At 38.3% G+C, this 13,725-nt stretch overlaps 1 protein-coding gene across 1 annotated transcript in view; it reads right to left on the reverse strand.

The window, feature by feature from the left end:
* Rfx6 (regulatory factor X6) overlaps positions 1-7,293 on the reverse strand; it is a 51,728-nt gene extending 44,435 nt beyond the window's left edge. Inside the window, exons 1-4 of the mRNA XM_041654636.1 lie at positions 7,074-7,293; positions 6,636-6,792; positions 3,147-3,270; positions 1,313-1,374 (exon numbers count right to left, since the gene is read on the reverse strand). Of these exons, the coding sequence (XP_041510570.1) occupies positions 1,313-1,374; positions 3,147-3,270; positions 6,636-6,792; positions 7,074-7,293 (563 nt within the window). The remainder of the gene's footprint in view (positions 1-1,312; positions 1,375-3,146; positions 3,271-6,635; positions 6,793-7,073) is intronic.
* Between the last annotated feature and the right edge of the window lie 6,432 nt (positions 7,294-13,725).

Here is a 13,725-nt window from a genome sequence, read left to right on the forward strand (position 1 = left end):
CAGAGAGAGAGAGAGAGAGAGAGAGAGAGAGAGAGAGAGAGAGAGAGAATGGATAAGGAAAATGTGGTACATTTACACAATGGAGTACTACACAGTAGAAAAAATAATGACATCTTGAAATTTGCAGGTAAATGGATGGATCTAGAAAACATCCAGCTCTAGAAAGACAAACATCATATGTACTCATTCATAAGTGGATTTAGACATAGAGCAAAAGAAAAACAGCCTATAATTCATCATCCATGAGAACCTAGACAACAAAGAGGACCCTAAGAGAGTCATACATGGATCTAATGTACATGGGAAGTAGAAAAAGACAAGACCTCCTGAGTAAATTGGGAGCATGGGGTCCATGGGAGAGGGTAGAAGAGGAGGGGAGAGAAACAGAGGGGAGCGGAGAAAAATATGTAGCTCAATCAAAACAAAACAAAAGATCAGACTGGACAGAATAATGCCTTAGGTGAGGAGTAACATTGATGCATTACTAAACCTGTGTAGTATGAGTGAGGGTTAACCTGACCTTCTGTGGGACACCAAATAGAAACATATTCTTTAAAATTCTGCATGCAAATACCCAAAGGGCTGAAATTGACAAAGGATATCTCTTTGGAATGGCAGTTGAGGGGAGAGAGTAATGTAAATCAGTATGCCATTAATCCTGAGAACAATGTAACTTTTTTAGACCAGTTAAAAAAAAGAAAGATCTGATTCTGCTAGAAAATGAAAACATGGACAGAATAATCACTGTGAACATGAGCCTGTAATGGAGGTCTACAGAGAAAAATATGGAAGAAAAGCCAAGGATGCCAAGAGGCAGGCTGCATACTGCTTAATGTATGTTTATATTTACAGTGATATTTATAGGGATGAGAAAGCAGGTTATTATGAATGCTATTTGTCTTGAATGGGGAAGGAGATGATAAATGACTATAATGATCATCTGAGTGAGAAAAGGCTAGGAAAAACATGAATATATGGCAGGGCTCCCCTTGTCCTTTAGAGGATGTTGTCAGTCATCCTGGTTATTAAATTTTGTCTTGTATATTCATTGTTCATGATCCTGGTGACTTCAACAATAGCTTCAAATCATGAAAACTATTCACTTAACATATTTCAGGAGAAAGCATGATAGATACTATGAGTAGTCTTTGTAAACTTTTCTTTCTAAACCTTATTCTTTTCTACACCCTTTTATTTTTCCCAGTTTATCTACTTCATCAAGAAAGAAAATACCTGATTCTAGTCACTGATAAAGACAATAATTATAATATGTCTACAAGTATAAAGGAGAAACCTATTGCCCCATTCTTACTTTGAATGTCCTCTTGTTCCAAGTCTTCGTGTTGTCAAGAGGGGAAATTTTTGGCGAATTGTCTAAAAAAGAAAGAAAAGGTTTCTAACTTGTGTAGTTCTAATGCAAGCCACTCATATCATTACTCCTACTTAAGAAAGCAAATGGCAGACTAAAAAGAACACTTAAACTACAGGAAAGTAATACATGTATGTTGGTAAGAATTGCACCAATTACCATGGAAGTGCCTACCAAGATCTATTTTTGCTTGATGTAACTACTGAAGCAAAGGTTACTTTATTTACACACACAGGAGGGCTGTTTAGATTCCTCTATGATAATTCCATTCAGAGGTTTACCCACATTAAATATCCATCACCATTCAGAAAGGCTCCTTGGATCTTAAGGGAGCTCCATGGAAAATCGGATGAGTTAATTAATTGCTTCTAGTTTTTATCAAATGTTCAAAGTGCTCTATGATTCCTACTTAAGGACCGTTGCTGTAAGGTAGACTCAGAAAAATGATAGTGCTAACTGGACATCTGAAGCTGTCTCCTCCAGCTTCAGAGGGTTCACTGAGCGATGAGGAGACTGATTATCACGTATCCAATAAGCTAATCACAGGTATGGTTAGATTCTAAGTCCACGAGTACCACAGTGTATATCACACTGTCTGTGTAAGAAACACTGTTTTCAAAAGTAATTAAACTACTTTTTAGCATTATTTTATTTTATATGTATGAGTATTTTATCAGTATGTATGTCTGTGTATTACATTTATGCAGTACCCATGGAGTCCAGAAGAGGCATGGGATCTCCTGGAATAGAGGTTCATCTGGAAGAGTAGCCAGTTCTCCTAACCACTGAGGAATCTCTCATGCTCCAAAATAAATTACTTCTTGAAAGTATAGAGTTGGGCCACTTTTAAAGTGGGTTTTTAAAGTGGGGGGCTAAGAATAATGATGCATGCCTATAATACCAGCACTCAACAGACTGACCAGGAGATCACAAGTTCAAGGACAACCTGAGCTAAATAATGAATTTAAGGTCAGCCTGGAGTACATAGGAATATCTTCAAATCACTTGCCTCATCCTGCCCTGAAAACCCATGGAGCTGGACCATAACACTCATTGTTTTCTAGACAATGAGTCCTCTAAAGGCTAGGATCTGAACTTTGGAGATAAAATACTTGAGATCCAAACTTTCTACAGTTCTACTAATGTGCCCTAGATTATCAGAATACTTAAAAAGGTTTCAGTGATGAGTTATTTTACCAAGAAATTAATATTATTTCCTGGTCCTCAAAATGACATGAACATATATAAGTCATCTAATATCAGATTCATAGATTCCCATCCTGAAGATAGAATGTTAAATGACAGAAATTTAACCAATCCTTTTATAAAAATATTATGTCTATAGCATAAACATATTCATACTGAAACAAAGATTTAGAAAAGCTACTTAAGTAATAGAATAAAATCTATTAAAAACTCAAAAGTTTGGACAATATAAATAATAAGGAGAGCTTGCATTTATGGGTCTCCTTCGTTTACTTTTACTTCCCAATGTAATTTAACTATATTCTTGAATGCATTCTCTTTGAAGCAATATGCTACTGTTTTATGGAGCTTGCCTTGAGCTCACATTAGATCTGATAGCCCGTACTCAGTGACTCAATAAATCAAGATATAAACATACACCGCTCCAAACAAACACTAAGGAATTTCACTCATGCTTGCAAAGCAAACGCTTTAACATTCTGTAAGAGAACTCATTCAGATGAGTTGGCTTACATATTGTCTACCTAATATGTTAGTTGTCAGGTAGTATTAGCTAGTATATGTCATATACCTTTCCAAAGGTGGCCGCACAAGCTGGCTCCAATTTCTCTTTCCTGCAGAAATCTAAATAGTGAGCGTACAGAATGCACCGTGGGAGGCAAACTCCTTCACACACTATGTAATTGTCTTCAAGCCTGAGAGAAAAGGCCAAGAATTAGGTCAAACCTTTTAACCATTACCTCCCTGCCCCCTCGATTACTTAATGCTCATTTTGAAAACAGACTGTACAAGGGAGTCAATGAGCAGACGTAAATGGGCTTTGTTTGTTTTGGATGCTATTTAAAATGATACCAGAATAAAATAGCCCAAAATTATGTGCTATAAATCTCAAAATTGTTGAGAGAAATTTGAATGTGCTGTCCATAAAAAAAAAATCACAATGGTGATGGATATACTCCTTACACTGCTGTCACTCTCCGGTGGTTACGTAATTAAAATGTAACAGTGGACTTTAAAAATGTGCACAAAGGTTATGTGTAAGTGTTAATTAATTTCCTGAGAAAGGAAATTCTCTTGATGATCCAACTTAACTTGGCAAGCCCTAAAAAAAAAAAAAAAATATTTGAAAGTCAGAAAGAGAAGGAAGGTCCTGCCTCAAGTGGGTAAGCCAGACCTTGTTGATTCCCCCTAAAAAGGCCTTAAGCCCCTCTGAGGAGTGGGTGGGAGATGGGAAGGGGAAGGAGGGGTTAGGAGAAAGGGAGGCTGGAAGAACTGGTGTTGTTATGTAAAATGAAAAGTATTTTTTTTAATAATTAAAAAAGGCCTGAAGTAGTAGCAGACACCCTCTCCTGATCTGGAGAAGCAAATGACAGCTTCTAAAGAGGCCACCTCTAAGAGAACGAATGGCAGGTGACCTCTGGGAGCTGAGGGGCTGAGTTTTACAGTTCAGGGAACAAATTCTCTCAACAACCAGTGAGATTCGAGAAACAACAACTGAATGTCTCGTGAAATTCCAGCATCAAATAATTTCTTAATTCCTGTCTGGCCATGAACTTAACCTGTCTAGACTCCTGACTCACAGAGGCTCCGAAACAATATGTTTGTGTTGTAAGCAAACACACATGTGCCACCACATAAACACAAACAAAACATAAGGACTATTTTTAGAAGAGTAAGAACCATCGTGATCACCTGTTAGCACCATTACAAAGTGATGACAAAGTAGAAACCACTTCTCCCAGGCCACCGTGGCAAATACCTGGTCTTCTTTTTAAATCTTCAGTGTTCAGTAGGTTACTATTTGATCTAGGACTATCAGTGATGAAATTGAAGATGCTATATTTTTAAAAGAACATCCTCAATTCAGAAATAATGCCAGAGTTCAGCTTGTCAATGTTTATACATCCTTACTTTCATCCACCAACTATTTCTGAATCCTGAACAACAAGAGAAAACACGGTACTGCATTTGTTTGGAAAAGACACCAGGGTAAACTCACTTTATTGAAGCTGAAATGACGATCTATTTCCACTCTCAAACCCTTTTAATGTGATTAAACCTTTGATCATCTAAAGAAGCAATGTATCTCTACGGAAGTCTCTAAATATAACACATACAATCTAAACTCTGCAGTATAGATGTAACTATATAAACTTTGGAAATCTGGGTAGATTTCCATTTAATTTCAACTTAATGTAATGTAATAAATATGTTTGTGCTGCACTTATCTGAATGACAATCTAGAAATGAAAACTTCTAGGTTCTATTCCCACTTTTTCTAATAGTCCAGTAAATTGTTTTTACTAAAATGTAATTATACTAATTTCATGCTTAATAAAATCATAATCATTTGCAAGACAAGAGAAATGCAATATGTAGGATTATTCAGATTAAAATTGGGCGAAGTCTTGAAAGACTTCAGATTTAATATACTCTCAATATATACTCTCAATACACAAAGTAAAAGTCAAGAGACCCATTCAATGGGTTTCAGATGCCAATTATCCTTTTAATTAAAATTATCCAAACCAACTAGGAAGCAGTATTTCAAAACAAATAAATTTGCCTACCCAAAAATTGAATAGCAAATTCACAATAAAAGTTTAGTTAATAAGCCATATTTTTAGTTTGATTTTCAGTTCTAATTTTAACACTCTCAAGACTCTATGGTCTTACAGATTTCTCAAAATCCAGATACCTTAGTGTTTTAACTTATTTTTTTTTCAGAAGACTGGGAAAATAAAACAAAAATGTAAGTGCTTTATATTCTTAAAAATATGATAATTATTAGGAGAAATGACTATTTAAAACTTGCATTTTTAAAAGTAGGTATATAATACCCACAATCTATTTATTTGGGTAGTAGTTTTTATAGTCATTGTTTGGTTTACAAAATACTGAGTTAAGCCAGATATACCTATGACAAGAATTTTAAATAAATCCAAGATTGTCTCTATTCACTCGATTTGGACTAAAACCTGATGAGATCATACAAAATCGTTTAAAATAAATATAAAATCAAAAAATTTCCCAATTGTCCTATGACAGTAGTTGTTTCTTAAGTATGCCAGATAATTTTATTCTCAATTGTTTACACCTCCAGAGTATTTTCAACTAGTAATTGTACCAACAAACTTCAAAAATCACAATGCAACTTTAAAGGAATATTTGTTTTGAATTTCAGATGTTGGAAGGGTTTGAACATACAGTTTCAGAAATTCCGGCTATGCAAATTAAAACTTAATGATTAAATAAACAAAAATAAGGGTTACTAACATTTACAGATTTTATTTTTCGAATTTTTTCTAACCTCTAGATAATACTAGATATATAGATAGATATGTAGATAGAGAGGTAGATAGACAGACAGATAAATGATAGATAGACAGAATAACTAATCAGTAAGTAACCTTATACTTATTATTCAGAATTGTGGGAGAAATTTGTGCCCTTAATTCCTCATATTATGCAAGGTTTCTTAAAGACATACTTACTTTATATTCCTCTTCCTTTTAGACAAGTGTTACCAAAACGCTCTTAATATTTAGACCTGGTGATAATCTCTTAGTTTTAAAAAAATCTTGGGGCAAATTCAATTGTAGTGCTGTGCTACAGTAAATCATATGTGTGATTTACTATAAAACTGAATTTTTAAAAATTATGACAGCTTAACTTACTTGTCCATTTCTTACTTCTCACTCAGTCTACCTATTTTCTAACTGACACAGTATCTGCCCTGCTGTGGATTAACGCAGAATTAAGGTCCTTCCACTTTTTGTTATTTTCAAGGATCATATCTCGAGAGCATAAAAATACCAAATAAATACATTTCATGTTGAGCAAATCATAGAAAAATTCCTCACTGCTTACATGTGAAGAACCTGTGGTTTTAGTCAAAAATATATCCCGTTTTTCTTCATGATCCAAATACAGATCGTGCGAATAGGCAGTGAAAGAAAACGGATGCATTTCTCGTGGGTCTTTTAAACTTTTGGGGAGAAGCAAGTTGGGAAAAGCCAGGGTCCTAGAGACACAGGTGCGCGCGACAGAGCCGGCTTACCACTGCAGGGTGAGCTGAGTCTGCTTCTTCTTGTCCTTCATGATCTGCGTGATGCTCTTCTTCTGAGAGAGCTGTGGGTCGGGTGCTTTGGTCTTGCTCTCGTGAGCGTCCACATCCTCTTCTTCCGAGGAAAAGTTACCATTGCTTAAATGTATCTCTGAGGGCGAGTTTAAGGGGTGACAAAGAACAAGGAAACATGCGATCAGTCCGGTGGCTTCCACATCTACTTGCTGTACGTTGGATGGGGTGCCCGAGCCAGCAGGAGTTGAGCAAAGCCCTCGGAGTTAACAGTGTTTTCATCAACATTTTTCCTGGTGAAATGAGATGGTCCCGACAGAGTATCCTACTTCTATGTGTATTCGGAGTGGGTTTATATTTACTGTTGGACGCCCTTGGGACTCAGCCTCTGCCTGGCAGCCAGGCGAGAGGAGCACTCACCTGATTTGACTCCCACCTGCAGCCTAGGGTCTCCGCCTTTCTCCCCGCTGCCTGCGGCGCCTGCAGCTGCTCCGGCAGCAAGGTACGCACTGTTCTCGGGGTAGACTAGCAAATCCTTGCCCAGCAGCTGCACGCAGCACTCCTCCGCGATTTCGGACGGAAGTTGGGGTGAAGGCTGCTCCTGCATGAAGGCGTCTTCCAACTCGGGGACCTTGTCCATCCTTGTCCAGCGCTTGGAACTCAGCGTGCGGAGCTTTGCCCAGCTTGGTGTAGAGCCCCAGAGTCCTGGGGCGGGGCGGGGCGGGGCGAGGCGGGGCTGGGGACGTGTGGCCTCTGGGCAGGGAGGAGGCCGCAGGCTCAGAGCCCCCCTGATGGCGGAGAGGGGACAGGGTGAACATGTACCGCACAGATGGCAGGGTGTAGGAGGGCGGAGGCAACGCTGCTTTTTTCCAAGCATCTCGGGTCTGGACAGAAGCTTGCTCCCTGCTTACTTCCTCACCTGCTCTCAGTCACACCTGAGCTGCTTTCCTCTTTGCTCGTTCTCTCTCACCATGTTCTGGGTCCAGAACTGCTTCTCTATGGAAAACTTGCTGAAGGATCCCAGAAAGCTTAGCTCTCCTCTCTACTGGGATAAACAACTTAAACTGTCCCCATCTCTATTCCCAGGTGTCCTAACCTAGGCACCTGTCAGGGCAGTCTTGACTCTGCAAGCATAGAACAGCAGGGAACAAAATTCAGAGTACCACCCAGTCTTCGGCAGTCTTTGCGTCACCTTGGTCAGGTATGTTTCTGGAATAATTCAAGGATAGAGGAGCACCCTTTTGAGTGACTTGACGGCAGAACTGTCACATCACACTGCTCTGCACTGCACACACTGACTTGGACATTTGGGCCTCATAGCCCTCTCAGCTGTGGAGGTTGAAGGAAAAGATTCATCCCTTACGAAAAAGATTTGCATCCCATACAATTCCTCATTTCATGCCGAGCAATGATAAAAAAAATTAAATTTTTATCTTAATTTAATAACATTTATTAACATAAATAAAATTTAATAGCATTCCAATTCAAAATGACAAAAATTATGCTTATTTAAAGGTAAGTTGGATTCTCTTTAAAGAAGGGTGCTATGTGCGGATCTAGGATCCAATTGCCTGGCTGTCTAATGATTTTCCTCTTTCTATTCTGTGTCCTTTTGATCAACAGATCCCCAGGAAAAGACAGGATCCAGCACTGGTTCCATTGTTTCATCACAGCCAATCCTATATCTTCTTTTGGGGGGGGGTTATTAGAAAGAGATATCACCCTTGAATTTAGCATGAAATAGCATTAAGCTGACATCACATCGAGAAAACAAAATGAGACCCAGAGTGGCAGATAGAGCTGGAGGGCCAGGTACATGGAGGGAGCAGTCTACTCAAGAGCAGTGGTTCCCCCAGGGCAGCTGAAACTGTTCTTGTGTTGCAGCTTCCCCATTTTCAGCAGCACTTGCTGGAAAAGGCATCTCCTCTTTCAAAGCCCTTCTCACAGGCTTTCTGTGGCTGCTGAATGCAGGCTGGAGCCACATACTTACCCACACACCCAATGCTCTGTAGCTATTCCCTACGTAGGACAACTTGGCATATTTGTCTTCTCTACCTAGTCCCCTGAAAGCCTTGGAGCCTGCTTAGTGTGTAGGGTTTTTCACTTCAATGCTAACACGTACAATGCACTACCTTTACCAAGACACACTTAGGTGCATTTTGCAATGGAAGTCCTCTTTGTGTTCACAGAGGGGCTCTATCCACTCATGCCACAAAACCATGAGGAAAATGTTCAGAAAATGTTTGGCATTTCTCCTTTAACTTTAAAATGCAGACCACTTGATATACAGAAGGTGTGCTTGTGTGTGTGAGTCATAAGATACTAAGTGAATATTTGGCAATTTCCCAACTGAACTGATCGATGGAAGTGCAAACTAATATCTTGTAAGGCCCTAAACAAATTTTTGGCCATAATTTAAAGTAAACTGTCTACTTTACAAAACAGCACCGAAGTACTTTGTGCTTCTCTTCAGAATTAGGGATTGTTAGTAGATGTGAAACAATTAAAGGTATTAAATCAGTAATCAATAACCTTCCAACTTTAAAAATCCCAAGATGAGGTGGCTTCAATAGTAAATTGCACCCAAAGTTTAAACAATTGCTTCCTACCTTTCCTACAGGGATACAGTGACAGCAGTGATTGGATGATGGAGCAAGTCTGCTCGCATCCTAGGTGACCATGTGTGGTTTTAATAGCCCCAGTTTCCGTGGGGATGTGCTCCAGGATCTCAGGTGTCACTTGAAATTGTAGGTGGAATAAAACTCTGCTGGTGTTTCTGTTCCCTATATGACATGCTGTGTTGCCATATGGAACCAAAGCCATTCTGTTCTTTCATGTCTCATGTACTGGCGTCTCCTTGGTCTCTCTAGGCTTTCATTTGGGGGCCATGAGAAAGTAAAACAAGGGTTAATGGAGCCCAAGTCATGTTGTACTGCATCAGTCCATCATACAACCCAGAAAGCATAAACAATGAAGATATATGTTATCAAAGGGATACTGTTCCTTACCTAGGACATCAAGATGTACTAGTCTCTACCAAGTCCTTTGAAAGCCTGCGAGCCTGCTTAGTGTATAGGGCTTACCTCTTGGTGCTAATGTGTTCGTATACCCAGACACATTCCATAATGGAAGTTCTCAGTGAGAACATCCTGGGGGTAACTGATATGTGAGTAAGTAGATTGACCAAGGAAGACAGGCACTAAATGTGTGAGCATCCTCCAGTGGGAAAGGGGCCAGAGCGAGCAGACAGGAAGAAGGTAAGATATGTGCATAATCATTCTTTAACCATTGCATTTCTTGCAGGGATGCTTGCCCATAGGTATAAGATTTTACACTCTTCAGCCTTTGAATATGAACTTGTACCATGCCTCTCTAGGAGAATTCCAGGCCTGCTGTCTCAGACTACCACAGCCTCTTTTCCTTGTCCCAAGGTTTCCAACTTCTTGAACTAATCTGGTACTTGTTTCCCTTGTTCCTAGCCTGAAGTTGGCCACTGTGGAACTATTTCTGCCTAAAACTACATGTACTCATACAATGAACCCTCTCAGTACAGTATGTATACCATTGGTTCTATTCATCTGGGAAACAACGCACAATTTTTGACAAGGGAAGAACGTCCATTGCTAAAGCTTTATAAAAGAGTGGATGTAGACCTATATTTCATACAACACTCAAAAATCAAGTTAGAGTAAAGCTGTAAGAATATAATATACAACTGTACAACCTTCGGAGACCTTGACATGAGTATCCCTGGCTTTCACCCAGGCTTTTAAACACAATGAGATGCAAGCAGCTAAAGCAAAGTATACAAACTGGATTCCTTTCAGAATTATACACCTGAAAGCTACCAGAAAGGTAGTCAATCTGTGTACACAATGGGAAAATATTTAAAAGTCATTTCATAAGATTTGAATATTCATGATATATGAAACCCTTTGCAGCTCCAAAATCAAAAGACAGTACCCTGATTTCTAAAATGAGCAAAATAGGACTCAAACTAGGGAACGTGGAAGGATTTAATATAATCAAAATATATTGTATTAAATCCTCAAAGAAATATATATATATAATAAAACAATGCTATGAAAAGATGTTGAGCATCACTCAAATTAGGAAAATGTAAATCAAACCCACAGTTAAGGACCTATTTATACCCACAAAGGTTGCTACAATCATAAATACAAAGCACAGAAAATAATTGTTGGTAAGATTGTGAAGTCATTGGGACTTTCATCCATTGCTGGCAGAAATATAAAACAGATGAAAATAAAAGGTGAACATACAATCCCGTAATTTCATTCCTAGATTCTCATTCCACTCAAGCAAGTGGAAACTAATATAAAAATGTTCATGATAGCATTATGAATAATACTACAAAAGGTGATGAAATACAAATGCCTTATCAGTTGCTGGATAAAGAAATTCAATGTGGCATGACATACAAGTCAATAGTATTCAGTCATAAAAATGAGGTATGAATATATGGTATTGTCATGTGTGATCGCTAAGAACATTTTCAAACTGAAAATTTTACATACAAAGGACAACATATTATTACATTCACAGGAAATACTCAGAGTAAGCAAATCCGTAGCGGCAAAAAGTAAATTAATGTTACTGTCAGAACCAGAAGTTGGGACAAATGAAGAGTTACTCTTAAATAGTTACAGGCTTCCTTTTAGGGCATAATGAGATTTTTCTAGAATTACATAGTGGCGACGGTTGAATAGTGTGTGCACATAGAGAACTATACAATTGTACAATTTCAAGTGGTTCAATTGGGGCATTTTATCTCAATAAAAATACTTTAAAACAAGGAAGGCAATATTATAAAAAAAAAAGCTAAGAATCTGCCAAGTAAGGAATTACTATTTCATCTGAAAAGGGAATGTACAATGCTTGAAATTTTTCAAATCTTGAGTTTTAAAATAGGAGCTATCAATCTTGAAGTATACAGGCCCAGGAGATAATTTAGGGTACTAGAACCCTCACATGGTTTGGTGTTATGCAAGCACACACGTGCAATCTAAGTAATTGGAAGGTGGAGTCAGAAGGATCAGGAAGGAATTCAAGGTCATGATGAAGGCCCACCTAGGCTACGTGTTTGTGTAACAAGTGTGTGTGTATGTATGTATGTATGTATATATGCGTGTATGTATGTATATATGTAATATATGCATATATATGTCATATGTTTAAAATTTGGAAACCAAATTTATTGTGCTAATCTCCATATAGACTTAACTGTTCTCTTTTCCGTAACCATACATCCATGTAAATAATAAATGAACTGGAGTGGAAGCTAGGAAAGCAGGTTTCACTGAAGCTGCAGACAGGCTCCAGGGGGACAGTGAAGGGAGGTGGAGTTGGGCACAAGGCACAGAGTGAATGGCATGTACTGCTGATGGTTTCCACAAGAAGGAGCACTTCCTGGTGACAAATGGATGGGTCTTAGATGGAAATGAAGTTATTTTTCAGGAAGGTAAGAAGTATTTTTCATGTAAACAATTTTTCGACTAGTTGCAAGAACTCACCACAGCCATGGAAAAGCCAGTTTCCAGGTGTTTTCAAGCATAACAGCTTCTTTTCAAGAAATTGTTTCAAAGACAGACAGGACTTGTATCTTTCAGGTCCAGAACAGGGATTTCCCCTGAGAGTAGGTCCTGAGTCACAATCCTTCAGTACCTTTCTAGACCTCATGAAGCAATCTTATTCCCCTGCAATTCTTTATCATCTGTCCCTCATGAAAGGCTGATTCAATCGTTCATTTCTAATTTAATATGTTAACTAGAAAAATTACAAGACCAGAATAGGTTGCTATAGGTGTCTGCTACTCTTCGTGCTTTTCTCTGGATTAAAGTTCTTTCAAAGTAAAAAAAAAAAATTAAGTCAAATGACTTTTCAGAATCATAAGTAAACATGATCTCCTGGTTGTTTATTAATAGAAGATACCTCCATAATTCTAGAAATGCATATTTGCACAGAAAATATGTTAAGACTTGAGAAATACATTCTTATTTTAATGTCCTTGTCGAAAATGGAAGGAAAAGTACATTTAAAATATTTGAATATTCAATTCTTGAGTCTAAGGAAAACTATTTTTACTATTTTCAATTGGATGTTATTTTGTTGAAGCTTAGCATCCATCACCTCCATCAGTCAGTGTGGTCTGCCTGTGAAAGAACTGTTTTCCATGGAGTATCGGAATTGGTACACAGCTAAATGGGAAAAGTACAAGTTGCAGATTGAATAAAATGCTAAATATATGTGTTAAATGCCATTTATCAAATGGGGGAGTACCTAGTAAGTAGTTATAAGTGGAAAGCAGTGGCAGTTTTCCATCCTTTCTTTCATTTAACCCAAAGCTAAACTTATCATAATCCTTACTTCAAAGTAAGCCAGCCAAGTTACTCTACCTGTGACACTCTTTGTATGGTAGTAGGGGCAGATTCAGCAGTGTGCAAGGTGGTAAATACAGCATGTGTTACAAATACACAAGCAAGAACAGTTGTGCTCCACGGAAGACAAGTGAGTGATAATTTTAAATGAGACTATAATTTCTCTGGACTTGAAGGAATTTTATTCATTCACAATGGAACTGAATATAAAATACATTCCAGGTACAAGAAATGGAATTGGCAGAGGCTCAGAGCTAAGAAAACATGGGCAAGAAGAGTCAGGACAGCATCAATCCTAGGGACAGTTGAATAAAGAGCAGTGTGATGGGCATGGGGGATCAGGAGCAGGTCAGACCTTAAGATGTTTTCTCAAGCTCAAAAATTCATACTTTATTATAAGGCTCCATACCAAATCTGGGAGTGAAATTGTGGGGAAGGGAAGTTAGGAAAACTGGGTGATGCAAAGAATGTGCAGGATAAAGAAGACACTACTAAGTGAAGATGAGGAAAAGGCTGATTAAAGAGCCCCTTGCAGACATTGGTACTAATTGTCACAGTACTAGCTTCAAAGGTTCATGCATCCTCTAACCCTACCTTACTCAATTGGTTACCCTCTTCACTCTTTGCTATTAGCAAATGTGCTTGCAGAGAGTTGAAAAGCATTTTTACACTGG

The sequence above is a fragment of the Microtus oregoni genome, unplaced genomic scaffold, assembly GCF_018167655.1.
Source record: "Microtus oregoni isolate MIOR12 unplaced genomic scaffold, Mior012 000006F_ref0000085, whole genome shotgun sequence".
NCBI lineage: Eukaryota > Metazoa > Chordata > Mammalia > Rodentia > Cricetidae > Microtus > Microtus oregoni.